This window comes from Camarhynchus parvulus, chromosome 3 (genome assembly GCF_901933205.1).
Source record: "Camarhynchus parvulus chromosome 3, STF_HiC, whole genome shotgun sequence".
Classification (NCBI taxonomy): Eukaryota; Metazoa; Chordata; class Aves; order Passeriformes; family Thraupidae; genus Camarhynchus; species Camarhynchus parvulus.
In genome coordinates this window covers 58,388,287-58,411,059 of record NC_044573.1, presented here as the reverse complement: position 1 = coordinate 58,411,059, position 22,773 = coordinate 58,388,287, and the positions used below count along the sequence as shown (strand labels likewise).

Sequence of the window (22,773 nt, the reverse complement as noted above, 5' to 3'; positions counted from 1 at the left end):
AGAATGTAGGAACCGTTTGGTAGTCAAGGGCATGCTTCTAATAAGTAGAAGTATTTTGGCTGAAAGCATTTGACACACCTAAAAATAATGAATGATCAGTTTATCTAAATCAGTTGCCTTGTTTTTACATGCTTGGTTTTTTTGAATTCTATATCCTTGAGATCTCTATACTCCTACCTGTCTTCACATCTGTGATGATGCAAATTTGTCAGCATCAACAGTCTGATCTAAGGCAAGAGAAGCAGCCAGAAAAGAGAATTAAAAGGCAAGCAAAGGATGGTAGATTCCCTCCCCTCTCCATGTGCCTGGTTAATGAGTAAACTGTGATAGCACCTGAAAATTGGTGAGAACAACCATGTGAGATTTTTTTTAAAGGGTTTGAAGCAAACTTTTAATAAAAGGAGCATGGGATTGTACTTCAAAGCACATATGTCTCTTCATGAGTATTTTATAAAAGTCCAAAACTGCATACCAAAACAAATTCTCCAATTCAGAATATTCTGCTACTCTGTGAGCCCCTTCTCAGTTTTCACTGTCTGAATGCCACCGAAGCACTGACTTACAGAGTTCTTCTCTGCCTCTCCCAGCAGAACTCTACAGTCCAGTGGCTCAGAACTGTCCTCTAGTCAGCAGCAGCTTCCTCAGAGATTCACCCCTTTCCTGGCCAGATGCCTCCTATAGGTTTCTAGCTCAGCTATCCTCAGGTATTCTAGATTGCATGTTCTTTTAAATGAGATTTAAAAAAAAAATTAATAACTGATTTTTTTGTTTAATCTTCTGGAAGATCTGCTGGGAGTAAAATGCTGAACTTGCCTTTTTCTTGCTTCACCAATTTTTGAAACCAGGTTAATGGAAAGAAACCAAGATCCAGGCTGGCAAACAAACCTGTGTGTAATGTAGGGGGAGAGTAATCTCTCAAACAAAGTGCTGCTAGTCAACTGGGCATCTGAGAGTTCACAGATCCTTAGGTTTGGATCCATTGAGTTACTTAGATATCTACAGTTTTTCAACTGTGTTTGCACAATAGTGCCTCTGTCTATACAGAAATGAAATGTGTTGAATGCTATTTGAAGTGAAATGCGTGATAAGAATGTGCTAAACATAACATTCAATTCAGCACAAAGCCCTTTGTATGCTATTTTAGTACATACAGCTTTCACCCTGAAAATGGAACATCTGTATTCTAGGCCGCTCTTTCTAAGGGAATCCAGACCTGCAATTCCCATGTGAGTTTCCTAACTGATTGACTGTGGTCTAGCCTTCATGAATACACTATACATTTCTTTTTGTAGGACTGTATGAAATCAAGAATGTGAAATTTTGAAACTAGAAAGAAAGCAAGCAATCAACACTCATGACAGCACTCCCTTCAAGCCAGGAAGTTCTACTCTATGCTAACTGTGCATAGTCATGGGATCAGGTGCTAGAAATCAGGATGCCTGCCTTTGCAGTAAATGCCTAATTATGAGATTATAGTGTCAAGGTTTTCTTGCTCATTTTCTGTCAAAAACTCTGTGAATCTCACCTTTGCATTACAAGTAACAGGAATGGCAGAATTGAGTTCGGCTTTTTTTATAAGATCGCTTTTTCTAACAAGTGATCAAAATTGAAACTCAAATTTCTAAAAAGAAACTTTGTGAGTTTTAAGGACTACAGTATTTACATTACAACTATACAGAAAGAAAACAGGCATTGCTTCTATAATTCTAGCTTGTGTTCACTTAGAATATGCTGTTTTAATTTTTTTTAAATTTCCTTTTTGACTTGAGATCAAAGTGCTTGTAAACTTCTTGGGAATCTCTGTGGATTAGTTGCACTGAGTGTAACTACCAGTTGGCATTGTAAATACTATTTGGTATGGAATAACAAGAAAATACCACTGGTTTTAGCTATTGATTCAGTGGAAATGTTTGTCCTTGTGCACTATTCTTACAAAGCAATTGTTAGATGTTATGAAGTGGTTGATAGAATACAAAAGGCAAGATAGAGTGAGATGACAGCTATTTTTCTACATAATTTAGTGTTTGCAAGATTATAAATAAAAGAAAAAGTAGAACTAGATCTTCAATGCCACAGTGCTAAACTGAAAGCACACTGCACTGTGTGGATTGACCTTTCATGGAACTCATCAGTAGGCTTGGGCTGGTCAGTGAGCTCTGCAGCAGACCCTACAGTATGGAAATACACATCTTTGTTCAGCTGAAGAACAGAGCTTTCCATGGACTTTCTGTGGACTAGTTCTCACATGTAAAAAATCCAGAGATGGATTTTAGATAGATTCATGAATCAATACTTAAAAGCCTTCTGCAAGCTTTAACTTAATTTGACTCAGTGTATTTGAAATAGCTGTACTTGTTTTGGACCAATTTTTAGGTTCATGTTGGTAAATAAATCTATGCCTGCTTACATGTGAAGTAATCTGACAGGTAGAACCAGTATTAGATAGTGTTTTTGAAAGATCTTGAAGTACAGCACATAAGGAAGACACAGGAACAGGCTTGTCTAACAGTGATAGGAGGGTAGGTAAGTGACAGAGACTACAATTACAGTAAAATATCTTTTACAAGGAACAAGGAACGTTGGTGTTTAAAATGGTTATAAAGGAGCTAAAGTACTTCTAGCTTATAGATTAAAGCCCTCTGAAAAGACTACAAGAGGACTCTATCAGTGAAGGATATTCTGTCGTTATCAACCTTCATGTGTTTCTTAACTTATCTAGGTTCCAGTTATGCACAGTTCACATCAAGTCTACCTTGTAAAACACAATGAGAATGTGTAGAGATTCTTGGAATTGTACAGGCTTCAATGAAATAATTTAACCTGCCCTAGAAATCGGTGATTGCTTTCATCCAGCTAGGACAGAAAAAGTAAACATACCTCTTTTGAGCATTTTTAACCTATTACTGCCATCTAGCGTTTATAAAGTCTGCATCAATTTGGGGAAAAGATTACATTCAGGTTAATTAAATAGAATTAAAACTGTGAGATGTGAGAAATCTTTTAGAAAACACCAAAATGTTTATATGGTTTTTGTTTAGAATTTAAATCACTTTTAGTACAGGTCAAAACAATCATTTCATGTAATTGTACATGCACTTGATGTGGCTAATTTAGATGATTATTAAAAGGTTTCTACCCTGTTGTTACAGTTATAGTGTGCATGTCTCTTAGCTCTTACAGAAAGTAAATGTAAATTGAGATTCTACTTCTTTTAACAACAGTTCTCCATGAGCTTAATTGTAATTTCCATATAATTTTATCATTATATATGTAATGTCACATCTGTTTATAATTTAACTAACACTTTTGTAACTTTGACTGAAGAAGGCTCTTAGTTCAATTGACATACCAGGACAGGAAAAAAATTAATTTAAGAATGGAAAACAAAATGCTCCTAAGTAATCATCTTTTCTAAATGGAATTCACAAAGTAATAGGGACATTGTCATGTTAGTATCTGGATACCTTGAGGACTGAGATAAACTCTTTTGAGGAATTGCACCCACTGCTAAGTCTGCCTTTATTATTTGTTTGGTTTTACTGCACAGTGTATGAACCACTTTACCTTTATAAAAAGGTGGTAATAATAATGACAACAATTGTATTGATAGAAATTAGTGCAAAAGTACTGCAGTAGATAATAAATTGGTACTAAAAAATCTTTGTTACATTTATTGATATAATTATTAATAGCAATATTAACAGCAGAAATATATTTGACATTGCTCTTTTCTTTCCTCTCAACAGAGCAGTTGGTGCTCTTTCAGACAGCAAGGTTTTTGTAGATGATCTCCTGAAAGGAAAAAGAGTGAATTTGTCTTTTCAAGGAATTGATCACTTCAGAAATCAAGTTGGATTTGTGAATTTGGCAGAAAATGATCATACAGCACTACTTAAGGAAATAGCAGGTACAACTTGCCAATCTAGTTTAAGTGTTTTAAAGACTTCTCAATAACCTAAATGAGAATGGAGCACAAAGATAAGTTTGTGCTAATTTAGTCAATATTAATTTACCTTTAACAACTGTAAATGCTACATAATTAATTTCCTAGCCTACTTTGCATATTTCAAAATTATGTTAATGAATTACAGACAGTAATGTTCTCTGATAACTTTTTATTCAGTATATATAAAAAACATAGTGCAAATTTGTAAATGGGATGTAAAGACTCCATGCTACCTTGTTTTGGTCCCATTTTTATCTGCCTATGAGTCTATACTTAAACTATGTTGTTTACAGATATTTAATAAAAATTCTCAAAGAACAGTACTGTCTATAATTCATTGGTGTCCTTTAAAACTATCCCAGCAATTCTAACTATTCCTTGGAAAGATTCTTTAAAAGAGTTTTTCAGTATTGATGAATTATCTTTTGTGTTCTGAGGAATGTGAGGTCACACCATTTTTAATAGAGCAATAACCCATTTTGCAGAGTAGCAAGGACTGCTGCTGTCACACTGCCTCTTTGCAGTCCAGTGCAGAGGGAAAAATTGAAAAAGTCTTTATTAATTCAGTGTTTTCTCTAGCAATTCATTCGTTTCATTTCTGAAGTGCAGCTGGTTTGACCTTCTACAAAGACCTCAGTTGAATTTATTAAGGAATCAGTGTTTTGCTACTTCAAGATTATGTATGGCTTCTGCTATGTTCTAAGGTGAATTTTGATTTCATGTTGTTATTTTGTGCTGTACATGAATGAAGGGGAAATGCTGAAAACATAGTCAATAGAAAATAGATGACATTAAATTAGCTTCCAAATGGTAGGAAACCATTTAGTTCCATAAATTATTATATAGAGAAATCGTTTGATAATAACATCTGAACGTGGTCATTGCATGTCTGCTAATAACCGGTGTAGAGGTAGGTTTGCCAGAGATGGAAGTCCAGGAAAAGCAGAGCTAATGTGAATCTTCTGTTTGTTCTGATTTCCTAGTTACTTCCCAAAAATCCATTAAAAGATGTTAGCATCATTTAATTATCTACCGGGAATAATGCTAAACAGTTCTGACAGAGGTTTGAGGAGTATTTTAATAACTCTTTGTCAAAGTCTTTTTAGAAATTGTGCGCTTACAGTGACATATGCAATTACAGGACATTTTGAAAAACTTTCTTTTTTCTGCTTTGCTGCACCACAGAATATTTGAAGGACTGTTGAGGTTTAGTCCCAGCTGGCAGCTCAGTCCCTCACAGCCACTCACTCACTCTTCCCCAGCCATTTGGGGGACAGAGTTGGAAGAGTAAAAGTGAGAAGACTTGTGGGTTGACATAAAGACAGTTTAATAGGAAAAGTGAACACCATGCACTCAAGCAGAGCAAAACAAGGAATTCATTCACCATTTCCCATGGGCAGGCACATATTCAGCCCTTCAGTGATTCAGCAGAGCTCTATTACTAAGAGTGACTTGGGAAGACAAATGCCATCCTCCTTCCTTCTTCTTTCCCCAGCACTATATATGCTAAGGGCGATACCATACAGAATGGAATATCTCAGTTGGAGTCAGCCGTCCCAGCTGTGTCCCCTCCCAGCTCCTTGTGCACCTCCAGCCTGCTTGCTGGAGAGGTGGGCTGAGAAACAGGAAAGGTCTTGGCTCTGTGCAAGTGCTGCTCAGTAGTACCCAAGACATCCCTGAACTAACAAACCTCTGTTCAGCATAAATCCAAAAAATAACCCTATACTAGGTGCTATGAAGAAAAGTACCCAGCCAAAACCAGCGCAAATGCTAAGTGAATTTGGAAAGAGTAATGAAGTCGTTGGTTTTTATTTTGGTAACTACATTGTAAATGCTGCTTGAAGCTGATAAAAGTGAGTAAGTGAATCCTGGTTTTTTACCTACAGGATTTGCAGATGTTGATTTTATGGATTAATGATGCGTGTTATGGTGTGACCATGAGAGGGAGCTTGTATTTCACAAACAGAAAAATTACTGTTCTGTTTATACATACAAATATTTCATTTGCTTTTGGTCCTTTGTTTTTAATAAATGTTGATTAGTTGTCTTAAGTATTTTAATTCAGTTAGGACTGCACTGTAGTACAACAGTCAGGCTGACATGCAGTACAACTGACTTAGTAATCTTCTTTAACTTTAGTTGTGTATAAATGGCATTTAGGCTAATCTCTTTGAATTGATTTCCTAGCAGTCCACACTAGAGAGTGAGAGAAATGGAAAGTGAGTCATACTGTCCATCTTCTTCTCTAAATACATTACAGCTTGAGCATAAACCTTACATTGCCACCACACGAAAGCAATCTAACCCCTTTGTGCAGCCACATGGAGAATTTGGCTGTGGAAAAATGAACATTTTTACCTTTGCCAGCTAATTTTTAGCCTATTTAGCTTGCCCATGAAGTTTACTATATAGCTACATAACTGTTGGCAGGAAAGATAGGAGCAATGGCAGGCATGGGGGTAGAGAGAAACAGTCCATTCTGACAAGGATGATAGTTTAAAGCTCATCAAGGATGAGCTTCTTTAAAAATTGTGAATCCACACATTTAGCATCCATTTGAGGGTGAATTGCATTGCCCTCCCTTCAGGCAGCCTAGGGAAATAGTTTAATTCAGTTAATTTAGTCCACTTTAGTTACAGATGGCTGAAGCTATGATAAATGAATTTTGCCTCTTGTCAGTTGTTCTTAGGTCATTTCACATGATGAAAAAATTGGGAACTCAAAAGATATTGTAATTTTCCATTAGAACAACTGATTTGTACAAAGTGAGCAAAAAGGTGACAGTCCAAATTGCTGTTGTTTAGTTAGGTGGGACCGGAAGCATTCTCTGAAATGATGAAATGCTTCTCTGAAATCATACTGAAAACGAGGACAGCAAATGCTTTTAGATTTTAATTGATATTCTTTTTCATATTGTGCTGCCTAACACTGAATTACAACAGCTCTGAGAAATAGCTCACTAAAATGAAGGAATATGCTTACTGTGGCTTAAAAGAAGGTACTATCACTCCCTTCTTTTTGTGGTCATAACAAACTTGTAGGAAGTATCAGAATGGCTTGAAGCCAGTATAAGAAGAAAGTTTTATTATGAAGTTCTACTTATGTTTCTTTTTCAGTTCAGGACTTTACCTTCACATTGTCACTGTCTTGTAAGGCTTAGCTTATGTATTGACATTGCTAGGCTCAGCTGCTCCATGGATCCTACTTTATGAACGAGCTCATCTTTCTCATGTGTATGTGTGTGGTGATGGAGAGAAACAGAACAACCCATGCATAGTCCTGATGAGTGCTTGAAGTAGCAGTATAGCTTGCTGATACATGGCAGTGGTCTGGGACAGTGACAGCTCACTGAAAAAAAGTCAATCTAATACACAACCAAGGAGCAGTGGAGGAACTACTGGAAAACTGGCTTGACTCTGGCTTATCTTTTGGCCCATCTCTTAAAAAGCTCTAAGAATTTAATAATTTTAGCAGGGCTTAACATGATGGTTCTAATGGTAAGTTATCTATGCTCAGCTTTTTTTCATTTCCAAGTGTAAAGTCAAAAAAATCAATAAAAAGAATACTGTTTCTAAATTACAAACATTTTAGTTGAAGGAACATGATTTTGAGACAAGCAGAAATTAATAGTCTGGAAGTAAACCTACATATGTAGCATGTTTCTGTATCTAATGAAGTCTTCGGAAAGAAGATGGCCATTTGTATTATAGAATATGGCTTAATAAGCAATTTTACTATGAATTGTTCTGTATTGATCCAGCTGTTGGATTTTTGAGCTTTTCCCATGTAAAGTGGTTCTGAGTAAGCTTCATATATCACATTTCCATTCTAATTATAGGGAAAGAGTTGTCTAATGGATTCAGCTGCATCCAGTGTAAGAGGCAGATGACATTCAGTAATTTTGACATTATAAAAATGAGGTACAAAATGATATTACAGAGTACTTCAAACTGTATGAAAGGCAGTCTAAAAGCTGTCCAAAAATTTGTTCCAGGAAGTCATTGAGCTTGTAAAAATAGCTTTAACATTTCTAGGGTATACTTTGAAGCTGCAAACATCAGTCAGCCTGAGGCTAATAAAATCAAACATAGATTTTGTTTGATTTTTCAGTCTAAGTAGTAATGATAACGTCTGGAGGAAAGATGGAGGATACTCATTTGTCAAGATGCCTGGGCATTGTCTGTCCATTTTTCTCATCACTGGCCTCTAATTTCTTTTAGTTTAGATAATCTCCATCATAAACTTTAAATTTTGTGTATTTGCCAGTCAACAAATCCACTTTTATACTGTCTCACAAGCCTAGAACTTTCTCTTGCCTGCAGCATCCATGTGTCCTTTCCAGTTTCTTTTAAATCTCTTTTTGTACCCACTTCTTCAAAGAGCTTCATGGATATTAATAGCATTACATTATCTTGTAACCTTCCTGAACTCTCAGGAAAACATTTCTCTTTCTTTTTTTTTCCCTCCACTTAGTCAGATTTCATTCTATTTTTCATTATTTTTGAAGAAGGAAACCTTGTGTTAATTATATTCATAAGTTACCTTAACCAGTAAAATGTTGCACTTCTTGTACATGTTAAATTCCACAAAACTGGGGCTATCTGTAGTCCCAGCAAGCCCAATGACTTGAGCCTGTGATGTTTAATATGTCTGTGCCATGACAAACTGTGTGAGAAATATGATGCCCCTGAGAACATGTGTAGACACACACCTACACATCCATAAATCTGTTACGTTAAAACTGCAGTCTCTCTCTTCTTGCCTTTCTCTTCTGACCAAGGTTTTCATTATTTTTTCTTGATTGGAATTGCCAGGTATGAAAGAGGATTTTGGAGATACATTGAACAGTTACCAAACAAAGCTATTTCGCACAGAACAGAGACAGGCAGGCCGGTGGTTCTGTTTAGCAGGGTAAAGTGCAGGTGCCTAGCTGTCCCACCCAATTCCCACACAGTCACAGCACTGTGTGATTGGTCTGCCCTGCTGACATCCCTGGGTTCATCCCTGGATCAGAGGCACATTGGCAAACCTCTGCTCTGATACTAAGTTCTTCCCAGAGTTAGGAGGAGAGGTGCAAATCTTCATCAGCACAGATCCTAATTGCAGAGTGTCAGATAAGACTGCATGGCCTAAGATGTGATGGCAGAAAAAAATGGAGTTTTCAGAGGGGAAAAAAAGACTGCTATGCACAAGACTGAGTCAGAACATCACATGGTAATGTAAACCTGGTTCTGATAAGATTTACCTTTGCTGGAACATCAAAGTCAGTGGGTCCCCAAATTGTGATGTTCAGAGAATAGATACAGGAGCCAGAAAGCTCAGTGGGGATTTAGTGTAAATTTAGAAATGTCTCCGACAGACAAAATTTAAAATAATACAAGTAGGTCAGCTGTACTTGTGTTGTTTGCTTCCTGATGTGATTCTGTTTCTTCCAGGTATCAGAAAAAGGACTGTTGAACTATCAGGCAAAAAATTAATATATTTAAATGAACATACATTGTTTTGTTAGGGGCTGATTAAATCTATGTGATAAGATTCATTATTTTCCCCCTATTTTGATTTTAGTTTGATTGTTTGAGTGAGCTAGATCTACACCTGGTGAAAAATTGGAAGTTGTACTTGCAAAAAAATAAAAAGCTTAAGATTTTGCAGTTTTCTGTTTTTCAGATACAGAAATACTCTATTTCCCAGTATTATTTTTACCATAGATTTTTTCAATTTTATCAAAACATTTTTTCAAACAGAAGTTTTTCATGTTTAATCTAAATAAAACCATGGAACATAATTCAGAAGTTGCACTGAAATTTATTTCCAAGACATTAAACATTACATTGGGCAGATGAGTTGAAAAATAGTAAACTAGGTCAGTATTGTTGAGTTGTTTTGGCCTAGACTTCAAACAGATAAAAGTAGGAAAAAGTACATTAAAAGAAGGAAATTAGCTCAGAAGGCAACAGTGAAGCTTTAAAAGCCAAGCAAAAATCATCAGCACACCTAATATGTTCTCTAATGCTGGGCATGTAAATCCAGTGCCGAAACTTAGAGCTTTCACTTCCGAGTTTCCTTTGGTCTGAGTGGGAGATTACACAAATAGAGATAATAGAATTACCACAGAATACTGGTTTTGAGTTGAGAATTCTGTTACACACTCAGAGTTTTCCTGAAGTTTCCCACACTTCTAGTGAGAGTGACTCCTGAACAGTGCTGCAGATATTTCACATGAAATATTATATCCATGTTCACATGAAATAATATAAAGCTCTGAAGAAATAATATGTACATTTAAAATTAAGTAGAAGTCTTCCTGCCTTTTAGTACTCATCATCTTGTTTCTTTCACGTAAAGGACCCGTGACTAAAATTACATTTGAAAGCACATTTTAAGCATTATATTATGTAATTTATGTATTTATGCAATTTTCTCCTCCTGTCAGAAACTATGAAAAAGATATTTCAAGAAAAGGGGATCATGACAGGAGAAGAAAGAGCTTTTAAACCACATCTGACCTTCATGAAGTTGTCAAAATCAACAGAGCTACGTAAGCAGGTGAGCTCACATTTCACATAGTTCAGAAGCAATCTAGAAAGTAGCAACATAGTAATTTTTAATTTGGAGATGGACACTGTTGTTAATGCTGTAGCATCATATTTGCTACTTTGTAACCAGCTGAAGAGGTAAGACTTTTATGCTTTTAAAGAAATAATTAATGTCTCTACTGTAGAAGCAGTCCTGTACTTAATTTATCACTCTTGATATTCTTGGTGCAGTAATATCATGGTCTGTTTTCTCTTGGGAAATTAGGCAAGACCAAAGGATAAAAGTACTTCTTCAGAGTTGCAGAACTCCCATCAGGGGGTAGATTGTATGCAGGCGGTGTGTTTGCTGAGTTTTGTTACTGTATAGGAGAAAATGAGCAAATAAACAGTAGAATTTCTGTTTGGATATGCATAGTAGGCAGTTAGTTCCCCATTGAATGTGCTTTGGTGAATTTCAGAGTAATGAGGAAAAACTGTATTAATACATGTATATAATTAAATATATCTTCTATATTCTCTCTGGCAGGCAGTTATTTCTTGCCCATTTATTATGGGGTTTTTTTTACAAAATACACAAATACATGAAAATAGGATATAACTGTCATTAAAATACATAGAAGCAATACTAGTGTATCTTTTTTAAAATTTCATATTAATTTAACTGTAGTACCTGTTATTATTTAACACAAGGTATATGTCTCTACATTTTTTTACTGACATTGTATAGAATGTTTTATGTGATTCTTTAACATTGACTGGAAAATAATTTTCAGAAAAAATATTTTACATAAGAATTAAAGTACATAAAACTAATCTTTTAAGTTGATTTTTCCTTAATAGTGGGTTGAAGTTAATAATTAAACTTTAAAGTTTAATTAGAAATATCTCTAAAAATGCTGAAGGTGCACGTTTTAATTAAGTAGTGTTTTCAAGTAAGTAGAAAGAAGGTAGCGAGATTTGAGATACATCAAGAAAATTTGAGGGTATGTGTACTTGTTCTAAAATAGAAACAAAGACTTAGCCATAGGATGCAGGTGGTATATGATAGATATGAAATTTTTAAACTCACAGAAGCTTTTGCTTGAAATGACAGTTGAGTTTTTAAAATGCTAATTTTAAAAATCCACAGATCTTCTAGAATATCAGCTGTTCAATGATTTAACTGGTTAAAAGATCTGAGACAATCTGGGTGGGATTTTTGCTATTCTGTATTTTTTCTGTTTTTTGGCTGGTTGGTTGTTTCATTTACATTTATCTACCTTCCATGACATATTAGCCAGGATACATCCTTTCTGTGTTCTGATATTCACGGCTGCTGACAGAACCAGGTCAATGTCATTCCAAATCATCTTCCTGAGCCCTCCATAATGCTGGATAATGCATATGATCTACTGCATAGAAGGATACTACGTATTAAAAATCTGTACATTTTTCTCTGTCAATTCAGTGTGAGGCATAAGCATCAGTCTTTACTATATTTTTTTCTTTCATTGTATTCCTGCATTTAGTTAGACAGTTTAATGCATTTACAGAAAACAGTAAATAAAAATATGTATCACAAAAAGGAATAATTATTTGTCAGTACATTTAAATACGATGTCTAATTGTATTTTCAGATTTTAGAACAATATGAAAAGGAAGAAAAGGGAAGTGGATGAGGGTTACATGAGCAAGCTTATAAAAGAGCAAATAGTACTGAAGTGGTTGAGTATAGTTCTCAGCTGTAGCGCTGTGTAACTATATTAATTTATTTTTTAAATGTAAGCTTCCTTATTTGCAACAATATTCTGTTAAGTCACCCTCCTCTCAATGACATCCAAATTCCACCAAAGTTTTATTTTGGGGGGAAAAAAATCTGTTTTTTAAACCTTAATATAACTGTAGCAGTTTTGAAATTTATATATTCTGTAGAGATTTTAACTTTTCCAGAGTTAAAAATTGTATTTACAAAGCAAAGAGTTTGAGAATTCAGAACTAGTAAAGATCTCATGAAATCAGGTTTTCACTTTGAAGGCACATCATTAAGCTAACAATGGTAAATCTAAAAACTTGGAAACAGATATTAATAAAGGATGGAAGTGTGAAATAAAGTGGATTAGGAAAGAACTATGCGGTTTACTGTATCCCCTTCAGCTTCTCAAATTAAAGGACTTATTTACCTACTCAGAAGTGGGACCAACTTGTTCTTCATGCATAGTCGGACATTTCTCAGATTAGATGTGCCACTGAACACTTCCCCAAAAACAGGAGGTATAGTGTGCTCCTAGGTGTCCTTGTTGGAGGAGACAAAAGGATATAATTTACTTGCTCATGTTCAGCCATTTCCAGAATTATTTGAATGAGAAGAATCCTGGGTTAGTAGCGTTATCTTCTATGCAAAGCACCTAATGAAGCACAATAAAAGAAGCAACTGGAGTTTTGTATTTGAAGATAATGTTTCTGTTCCTGCTTCCCTCACTCACCTCCTAAGTTGCCACCAGTCAGTCATAAGCCCTGTTGCTGGCGTGCAGATCCTTGAGCTCTGGCTAGCTCTAACACATGTTAGCAGCCTGGCGTGGTAGCAGTGTTGCCACGGAGCAGCGGCTCCAAGTGGGAGACAGGCTCTGGCGTGCTGCTACCTAGGGCGACCTGACTGCGGCAGGGGCAGAGAGGCTTCACCCTTGGCCAATGAGCAGGAACAGACTCCAGCGAGCGCGTAAGGAAGATCCAGAAGCGAGACAGTTGTCCGCAGTAGGAAGGGATTTTATTGGAAAGGGAGAAAGGCTGCAGGCAACTGCCCTGAGGGGCAGGGTGAACAGAGATTATAAAGGGTTCCCGAGGGGAGGAACAACTCGTCCTCGGGCAAATAAACGTACAGAAAACAATGACTGGCAGAACAGAACAACGAATGGGGGACTAGTTGGGGAGGGGAAACAATTTCTGGTCCAATCACTCCTTGCCCTGAGTGGAAGGTTCTAGGGAAAGGGTGTGGGCAGAGAGTGACGGACATGGCAGTTGCTAGGGAAACATAGGAGGGGTTACAGAGAAACTGTAGTAACGAAGGAGGGAACAAATGATCGACATGGGGAGTGGCAGAAGTTGCCTAGACAACTAGGGAGGGGGCAAAGGATTGACAGTTAACTGTGAGGGGAAAGGCGGGAAGGGAGCCCTAGGCAGAACCATTTTAATAACTGAACAGGGGCAAACCGAACATACTAACTGAATATAACAAGAACATTAAAATACAACTTGCATAATAAACTTACACAGAACATAACTAAGAACAGAAAAGTGGTCACACCGCAACACCCTGTGTTTTCCATTTGTCCAGATTCCTATTTATTTCAGGGTGTGTTGTGAGGCACTTCATAAATGCTCTATAATGTTTGAAGGCCCTTTGATACCCAGTACTGCCAGAACTGCAAATGCTGTGAAATGAATTTCATAGGTAGAAGATGACTGACAGCTAAATTGCTCTGATGGCATCTGCTTAATTAGTGCAGAGTATATCCCTAGCCTAGACAGTGGTTGACAACAAAAAATGCTGAAATTATAAATCATGAATCTTTTCTATATTATATTCCTTTGTATGGTGTATCTTTACAATGCTCAATGTATAGTCAGTAAAAGAGAATATATTATTGGAAAAATAGTTGTATTTGCAACACTTCTGAGTATTGTTCAAGGCCTGATTCACTGTTGCCATTCACTTCAATGGTAACATCATAATGATACCAGATATTATGCAGACAGTATTATTGTGATTGCACTGGAAATAGCATTAAATGCACAATTCAGTAAGTTGTTATTGTATTTTTTTAATGTAAAGTATGTTAAACTTCTGTCACTTTCCAGTTTCATACAGAAATAGCATAAGGTACTTATTTGGTAATAGTTTCCTTTATCATCAAGGAGGAAATTCCACACTGAAACAAACCCAAAGCAGTGTCTCAAATTTCAGATCTTTTTGATGTACGCTGATATTCATCTTTTTGCTATCTTCAGCCAGATAACCAGATAACATGTTCAATACTGATAATTATCAAGGGATTTAATTTTTTTAAAATGTAAATTTTCTCTCAGTTTATGTGACATTAATATTTTTGGCTTCTTGAAATGACATATAGATGAAAGATGTAGTGTATCTTTTATTTGCCATAATGTAAGTGGTTAGAGCAAGTTTTGGCAAACAATAAGCTATCTAATGTCTCCTCTGTCTTATTTACATGAGGAATCTCAGGCACTTGCCTGGCTGCAGGAAAGGTTATTGCTTTGATAGTGTTTAGATATGGCTCTTGCATCATTAATTTGTTAATGAATTTTTCTTGCATATGCATACATAAAATACTGTGTTCAGTAAAGATCCTTTACATGACAAGAGAAGTGAAAGGGAATCCTCCCTTTGTGATACTAATCCTCAAATGTTAATAATTGAAAATAGAATAGAATATGTGAAGTTCTTGTTTCAATTCCTAGGTTTGTAATTTTGCCTTTATACCCACAGACACATAATATGCATGATACAACTGTATCATACAGAACCTTAGAGAAAAGAACAGTTCTCAGTAAAACTAAGGTACTGCTATTTATCAGTCCCCACTGAATCTGACCACCAGCATTCTTTTTATAACTAACCCATGGGATCTCTGCCATTTGGAAATAAAAGCTGGTATAAGAAAAGCCACAAAGCCACTAAATCCCTCTGCATTGCCACTTATGCCAGCCTCTATATCAGTGGTTTGTATTGGGACAACTATTAATTGTTGGCACAAGAGTCTGAGCCACATATTTATTTGGAATCTTTTATGGTGATCCTAAAATGGCTTAAACCATCACTTTGGCACAATATGAAACAATAAACATGTTCCTTTAATAGTCTTCTAAGACCAGTAGAAATGTGTTGTGATTTTTCTGCAGCATATTTTTTTTATCTGAGGTTCAGTAACAGGGACAGAAAATGCAAACTGAGTGACCCAACAGCTGTAAGAGGTTCTTAAAATTCTTCCTCTTCATACACTCATATGATGCACCATGTTGCAGGGATATGTAAGTACTTGGTTTAAGCAAGAAGAAGAAGAAGGAAGGATATAAGTACAGACAGTTTGTTAAAAGCTAAATGTCCTGTGAGGTGTCATGTCATAGTGATCATTCTTTAAAGTCCCAGACTCTCCATGGTAGGTATGACGCAGTCTATGTATTTAAACATACACTGGCTACAGGACTGAGGCTGCAGAAGGCAACACCTCTTTAGACATGAACTCTTCCAAGTCCACCTGGGGATCGTCAAGGTCTAGGCAAAGAAACTTTTCCACAACAGACTTGCATTTTTCCATCCTATCACATTTTGAAGGATGATCAAGACGTTTGATAGGTTTTCCGTTGCGTATCAGTTCTGATACTTCCACACCTCTTTCAATAATTTTGGCTGGCATTCCTGCTAATGCAGCAATATTGGCAGCATGACTAATGGTGGACATGCCCTGTTTGATCTGGTAGAAAAATATCAACTCCTCTCCATCCTGATGGGTCTCCATGGTCAGGTACTCCAGAAGAGGTGTGTCAGGCAGGAGTTCTAGCTGCATTAAACTGTGAAAATTAGTGGAGACAAAGACCTGTGGACACTGTGTTCCTTGTCTGATCCAGTATCTCAGGACAGCAGCCAGAAGGGACAGGCCATCCAATGTGTTGGTGCCTTTACCAAACTCATCAATAAGTACCAGTGACCTCTCTGTGGCATTGTTTACAGCCTTGGCAACCTGGTTAAGATCAATCATGAACGTGGAGAGCCCTACAGAAACTGATTCCCTACTGTGGATTCTTGTGTAAATCCCATCAATTACTCCAATCTCTGCCTCTGCTGCAGGGACGTAACTGCCTATGAGAGCCATGTACACTATAAGACCTACCTGCTTTAAGTAAACACTCTTTCCAGAGGAGTTGGGCCCTGTGATGATCTTTATTCGTCTAGTAGCCTCACCGCTGTCCACAGGATTGGCCACAAAAGTCTTTGCACATAGTTCCATGAGTGGATGTCTCCCGTCCTTGATGTGGAAGCCGTGGCGGTGAGTAAAGTGGGGTCGGCAATAGCCGTTCTCCCGGGCTGTCACTGCCAAGGCTAGCAGCACATCCAGGTGTGCAGTGTACTCAATCACACTGTTGAGTACTTCAGACTTCTCCAGGATCCTTGTCTGCAGCTGGTGCATGATGAGTGTTTCCTGGTCTCTGATCTCACAGTGCAAGTCACCCAGCAGGCTGTCTAGCTCCTTGGTCCGGGCACTTCTGTAGTGTAGTTTGTCCTCTGACAAGAACATGAAGTCCAAGCCTTCAATTTCGAAGTCAGTCTTATCCACCATATTTGGGAGGCGTGGAATGGAGAGAAGGAACCCAATCAAAGGAATATAGATGACAGCACAGGAGGGAATCTGATTGTCCAAAGTCTCCAGTTCTTTTCGTGCCACTTCTGTAAGGAAGTCTGACAGTCCCATCAGCTTTCGTTTCTTCTCATCAATCGTGGCATCTACATTGGGTCTAACAGTGAAGCGGTTCTCAGAGAGGCTGCCTTCAAAGTCTACCACTTTGCTGATCAGGTTAGCAATGTAGTGCAGGTCATCAGTGAAGACACGTGAAATAGTCTGAAAAAGTTCAATAGTGTTGGGCAGAGAACGACACGTGTCTCTAAGGCACGCTGCATTGTATGCTGTCTTATACAGTGCTTGCCAGTCACTAACTTTTGTGTTGGAAAGAGTCATTCTCTTTAAAATAAGAGGCACATTTTTAATATTCTTGAGGCAGTTTTGAAGAGTGAGGACTGTTTCATGGTTCTGAGCTAGCAGGAAGAAGTTGATAACATCCAGCCGTTTGTTCAGCTCTGTCAGGTTCCGGGTAGGTCGTGTGAGCCACAACCTCAGCAGTTTTTCTCCCCATTTGCATCTGCAACGGTTTAAAATTCCAAATAAGCTAAATCCTTCTTTTAGTCCACTGGATAACTTGTACACAGAAGGATGGATATCACTTTTAAATATCTGAAGGACACAGTAAGTGTCTTGGTCCATATTCACAGTATCTGACAGCACAAATTTTTTAAAGGCCAAAATAGGAACTGCTATACTGCTGTCTTCGAGTTCAACTCCAACCCTTCTTCTGTCTAGAAACTTGAGGAGCCCCCCTAAGGCTCGTATCATGAGTGGACTCTCAAAAGGGATGATTGAGGACAAATAGAGAATTTTCTCTGTGGCAGTCATATGAGATGGAATAAATGGAAATTGCCTAGACAGGATCCGTTGCTTGCTGACTTCTAGACCAAAATCTATGTTGGGAAACAGGACAATTTCTGGTTTTCCTATGTCTTTATCACCAGCAGTAGCTGTTAGGTTGGTCAGGAATTTAGCAATATTCTGGTCCTGTTTTGCACTGGTCACTATGCATTGAGGGTTAAGTTCCTCAATCACTTTTTGCAGTAGCTTGAGGTCTTCATTATCAGGTATGTCAGGCATGAAGTAGACTGAGCAATCTTCTGTATCATAGTAAGTAATTGCCAGCTGCCCTGCATACCACAGAACAGACATATGTGTCTCTGAGCTCTCTTGCTCCTCTTGCTCAGGCCCAAGTGCTGGTGGCAAGACACAGCTCGTAGCTGATGTGGCACTCATCTGTTGGCAAGAGGTATTTTTATTCACAACTCATCCAAAAGGTCCTGAGAAGTAACTTTAATTGACAACAGGAAGTTAACAGATAGTCACTCTTCCAACCCTGGAGAATCTAAGATGCTACTAGGAATTAACTAGACATGTTCAAGTGACACAGCCAGTAACTACAGCCACTTCCAAGGCTTCCAAGGAAGAAGTAACAGAGCTAAATACCATCAATAGTTTTACAGTTTTTCTTTGTATCCTTTATTTTTTTTTAAAGTCTATGTAGACCCAAGTACCCATAAATACATAACATGGACAGACACGTATATCCATGCACAAAATCATCCTCCCTCAGAGGTTCGTGACACGCACCTGCGTTGACCGTGGCTTCTCTCAGCAGTGCAGCCCCACAGCCTGGCCATCATTTCAGGGTCGCAGCCCCATATTTATGCTGCAGCATCAGGCAGCACCAGTTTCTATAGAAGTACATAAGGGATGGGACATACCAATCCCTGTCAGCACCTCACTTCCAATCCTCTCCCACTTCTCTGCTCGCTACTCACCCTCCTCACCACGGACGTGCACCTCGTCTCAGCTGCTGCACCTCCCTGCAGCCCAAAGCCGTTGTGCTGTTCCCTTTCCCTTCCTCTCTCGGCGCTCCGTCGGGAGGGCCCGTCAAGCGCCCGGGCCCGCCTCTGCAGCCAGGCCGCGCCCACAGCGGCCCTGTCCCGGCCTTGGCCCGGCCGGCGGGGCGGCCGCGCCGCCGGGAGCGACTCTCGGGCTGCCGGCGGGCCCCCCCGAAGGAGCACCCAGTGCTCTGCTGGCTTGTGGGCTCTGGCACACGGAGCCCGGAGCTGCTTGCCTCTCTGCTACCTGCGCTGTCACCACTGGAGCCTTCCTGCCCCTGGTCTCAGGGCTGACTGTGGCAGTGGCTGCGGGGAATGCATGGGGTTCAACTGCTGGGATAGCTGGCTGCACCTTCTCAGAGACACGGGCTGGAAAACCAGACATTGCAGGGATGCCAAAGGCATTATCCTGGTGCTCTGGCGGTCCTGCAAGATCTCCTCGTGCCATGCCTCTTCAGGCCCGCGATACTCAGCTGTGTCCTTTACAGGCATCATCCCAGATGCAGATGTCTTCCTCCTTCCGTTCCAACACCAAATGCTTCAAAGTGTCCTCTCGAGTACTCTTATTTCTCACCCTCCCCCATTACAACTTATCTTACTGTTAGCATCTGTACTATTCCCATGTGGTAACAACTTTTCTCTCGCATCTCTACTGCTCCAGACCCTTTCAAGTTAAGAAATGAGCCATGACTTTCCCATGCGCCTGCATTGCTTCATCCTTTCACATCTCACTGCAAGCAGCACTCCAGAAATTGTTCCAGTTACTAAAAATATCATAGTTTTCCCATGGCTGCTTTTCCAAATACCTTTCAGTAGTGCATCACAAGCATGACTCAATTCCTGAGCATTCAACATTTGATTCACACCTTAGCAACCTGTCTTTGACAAGTAACATCCCAATCTCTTGTAAATGTTATTTTTTTATTGGAGCATGAAGTTGTGATTTTTATCTTTTCTTCATTTCATTCCAGAAGAACTCAAGGCTTCACATTTTGACAAGTGTTTTCCTGGCTGAAAAGGTCTTTCTTATTACTAATTGATGTTTAACTGTATTCCTAGAACTGTCAGCCAAAAAGCAAGGAATGATGATTTAATGTCAGAATAACCTTATTACATAAGGACTAGTGTAGCCATAGAATAAAAAAAGATTAAGTAATTACTGTGAGGATGGAGTAAATGTAGACTTCCACGGAGATTTAGACTCTGAAATTTCCATTTCTTGAAATGAAAAGCATCCACCACTAGATGTCATCATTTCAGAGATTAAGGAAATGAAAATATACTTGACCTTCACTAAAGCAGACTTTACTTTTCACACTGATGAGCTGCCGAGAAACCACAGGCAAACCAGGACTTTGCAGCCGTTGGGGATGTAAAACTGAAGGTCCAGGAGGTTGGCAGGTTGACTGTGCAAATGCATGGGGTGTGTGCAGGGGGAGAGGTTGGGGAAAAACGTAAGAGAGGAGTGGATGGTCCAGGCTGCAAAAGGGGCCAGTCCTGTATAAAATGAGGCTGGTGGGTGCACCTGCCCAACTGATTGCCAGGGGCAAATGTCTGTATCCTCCCCAAACTGTGTCTGTCGGAGTGCAGGTGTTCACTCCCAAACCTCAAGCTGGGCCAGCAGCAAGTGGGAGACCTGTGGGCTCAGTAAGAAGCTGGCAATCTGGGCAAGGGTGCTGGGGGACAGAGGAGCCATAACAGTGCTTCAGGAATGCACAAACATGAACATGGAGAGAAAGTCCTTCTGTCCCTGCCAGGAATGACCTGCACTTGTGTCTCCTGTGAGCCCCATGTGCAGGTGCTGGTGAAGGCAGTGGCATCCATGTAGCCAGCCATGTCCATGTCCTTTGAGCAGGGGTATTTGTCTCTGGGAAGTGAAAGCAGCAGGTACATCCATCAAAGACTGAGGCTCCCACACGCTGGACTGGACTCCAGCAGCCAGGCAGTTGGGAGCATACCAGTAGGGGCTGGAGCTGCTAGAGGTTCCTAATATTCTTTAGCACAGAATAATGATATTTAAATAGCAAACAGTATTATTGGGAGGTAGATTGAAGGAGAAAATACTGAATTTCTACAGAGATCATATATTTTTATTGACAATGCAATGGAATGAGAACCTCTTAAAATAACTACTGAAATGATATTTTCTGAAAATAGCTTGATAGAATATTTATTATGTTCTGCTTCATATATGCAAAACTGCATAATGATTCCAATATTATAAATCCCAGCAAGTTTTTAGATTTACTGAGATAAAAAGGTCTAGTGCTAGTGAAATACAGCCATTTTTTCCTGTGGGCTGATTTTAATGACTCAGAAGACTGCCCTTGATGACCGTTTGAGATTCTTCCTTGTAGCAGCATGCCCAGTAATGACAGCAAGAATAATTTCCAGTTACACGTTCCATGAACACTGTTGCAAACCATTGGAAGTTAAAGCAGTTGTAGCATTGTGTATGTCTGTTTGCTTCCTACAAGACTGAAAAAGAAGTGGTGAAAGGAGGACTAATGACACTTTTATTTTATTGTTATTTTCTGCAGTAGACAGTGAAGATTTATAAAACCTAAAATAGAAGATTTGGCATATGATTATTTCTGTATTCCTTTTGCATCTTGAAGTACTTTTCCATACTAACTGTACTTACGGTTAAAATGCAAACTATAGGAATTAAATATGAAAATTCAGTCTCCAAGTAGAATGCCTAACTGAATTTTATGTTGCTTTTTAAAGGTGAAAAAAATTGACTCTAGTCTGTATGAAGGTTTCAAAAACCATTATTTTGGAGATGAGATCTTGCACCGCTTTGATCTTTGCTCCATGTTGAAAAAAAAGCAGCCAAATGGTTACTACTACTGTGAGTCCTCTATTGTTTTTGGTAAGTACATCATAATTTTCTTCTGGTCAGTTGCATCTCTGAGTTATATGTACAAAAGGCCATTTTTTCTGGAGTGTGTGTTAAGCAATTCTTATAAGATCCATGGAGTCTGACAGAAGTCTCTCCCTCAGCTGTGGCTCTGAAGGAACTCTTTGCAGTGGTTCTCACTGACAGCTAAAGTTTATGTTCAAATATCCATCTCCAGAATCCCGTTCCATTTCTCATCCTAAAAGGAGTGTTTAAGATAAGTGATGTGTATCACTCCCCAGAGTTGCTCATCTCTCTGTTGACTTTAAAGACAGGCTGTGTGACTAAGTCAGATTAGACACAGTACTTACAGATGATTAAAGCTAAGCGAAATGTCTCTGGTATGGCAGAGAGGTGACCTTAGTTGGACTAGATTCATGTACAGAGAGAATTGCAGTGGTACCACAGATTTGAAAATAAGTCTTCAGAATACTGTTAGACTTTAAACATTGTACTGACACCTTGCTAGATTACTACAATGCTAGAAGTCAGAGTTGTGTCTTCCGGCTTTGTCTGAACAGAAATACCACTGTTAGAAGTTAGTGCTGGTTTCAGGACTATATGTAGGGCTTTGGCGACGATTTGGTTTTTCCCTTGTGGAGATTTCTTTGTGCTGCAGCATTGCATTAAATACTTAAACATGCCAGGCACCTCACAAATTCTAGTTGTTGTTAATGTTTTGTTTATGCTTAGGGTCACCTTTTTTAGCTTAGCTAAATTGTTGCCAAAAAAATCAAAAGCAGTACAGAGGAAAAAAGTACAGGATGTGGCAAAACTATTGCAAAATCCAGATCAGTCAAAATCAAAATGAGATACATTTATACATATTTATTTATCTATAGATTTGTCTTATCATATTTATTACCTTGTGTAATGTATGTCTCATAGTTATGTTTATGTTTGTGTACGTAACTATGTATATGTTCATATATATAAACTTCTGTATGTGTTTGTACATTTCAATATTATTTATATGCATCCAAATGGTTGAGAAGGAGAAATTACAGGATCATTTAACATGGTATAAAATTTTTGATTTGGGTGAAATTGAGGCTCCGCTATTTACAAATATTCTTCAGAGTATTCTGGAATATGATTAAGGAATTTGGTATATAACTCATTACAAAAAAAGAATCTGCTTAGTAGTATATTT

General features: G+C 38.4%; 2 protein-coding genes across 4 annotated transcripts in view; one reads left to right on the top strand and one right to left on the bottom strand.

Annotated features, from left to right (window-relative positions):
- The window catches only part of AKAP7 (A-kinase anchoring protein 7), an 82,255-nt gene that overhangs the window by 11,771 nt on the left and 47,711 nt on the right, over window positions 1-22,773 (top strand). For all 3 annotated transcript variants that reach the window (XR_004060579.1, XM_030944682.1, XM_030944681.1), the window contains exons 5-7: window positions 3,747-3,907; window positions 10,380-10,492; window positions 21,449-21,593. Coding sequence is in view for 2 of the 3 variants with exons in the window: in XM_030944682.1 (XP_030800542.1) it covers window positions 3,747-3,907; window positions 10,380-10,492; window positions 21,449-21,593 (419 nt within the window). In the remaining variant the exon portion in view is untranslated. The remainder of the gene's footprint in view (window positions 1-3,746; window positions 3,908-10,379; window positions 10,493-21,448; window positions 21,594-22,773) is intronic.
- On the bottom strand, window positions 15,675-18,110 carry MSH5 (mutS homolog 5). Its single transcript, XM_030944680.1, has one exon. The coding sequence runs from the start codon at window positions 18,108-18,110 to the stop codon at window positions 15,675-15,677; it is 2,436 nt and encodes an 811-aa protein (XP_030800540.1).

What these genes read in the sequence shown, in the direction of transcription:
- MSH5 (XM_030944680.1), bottom strand. Translation starts at nt 18,110, where the DNA reads ATGAGTGCCACATCAGCTACGAGCTGTGTCTTGCCACCAGCACTTGGG.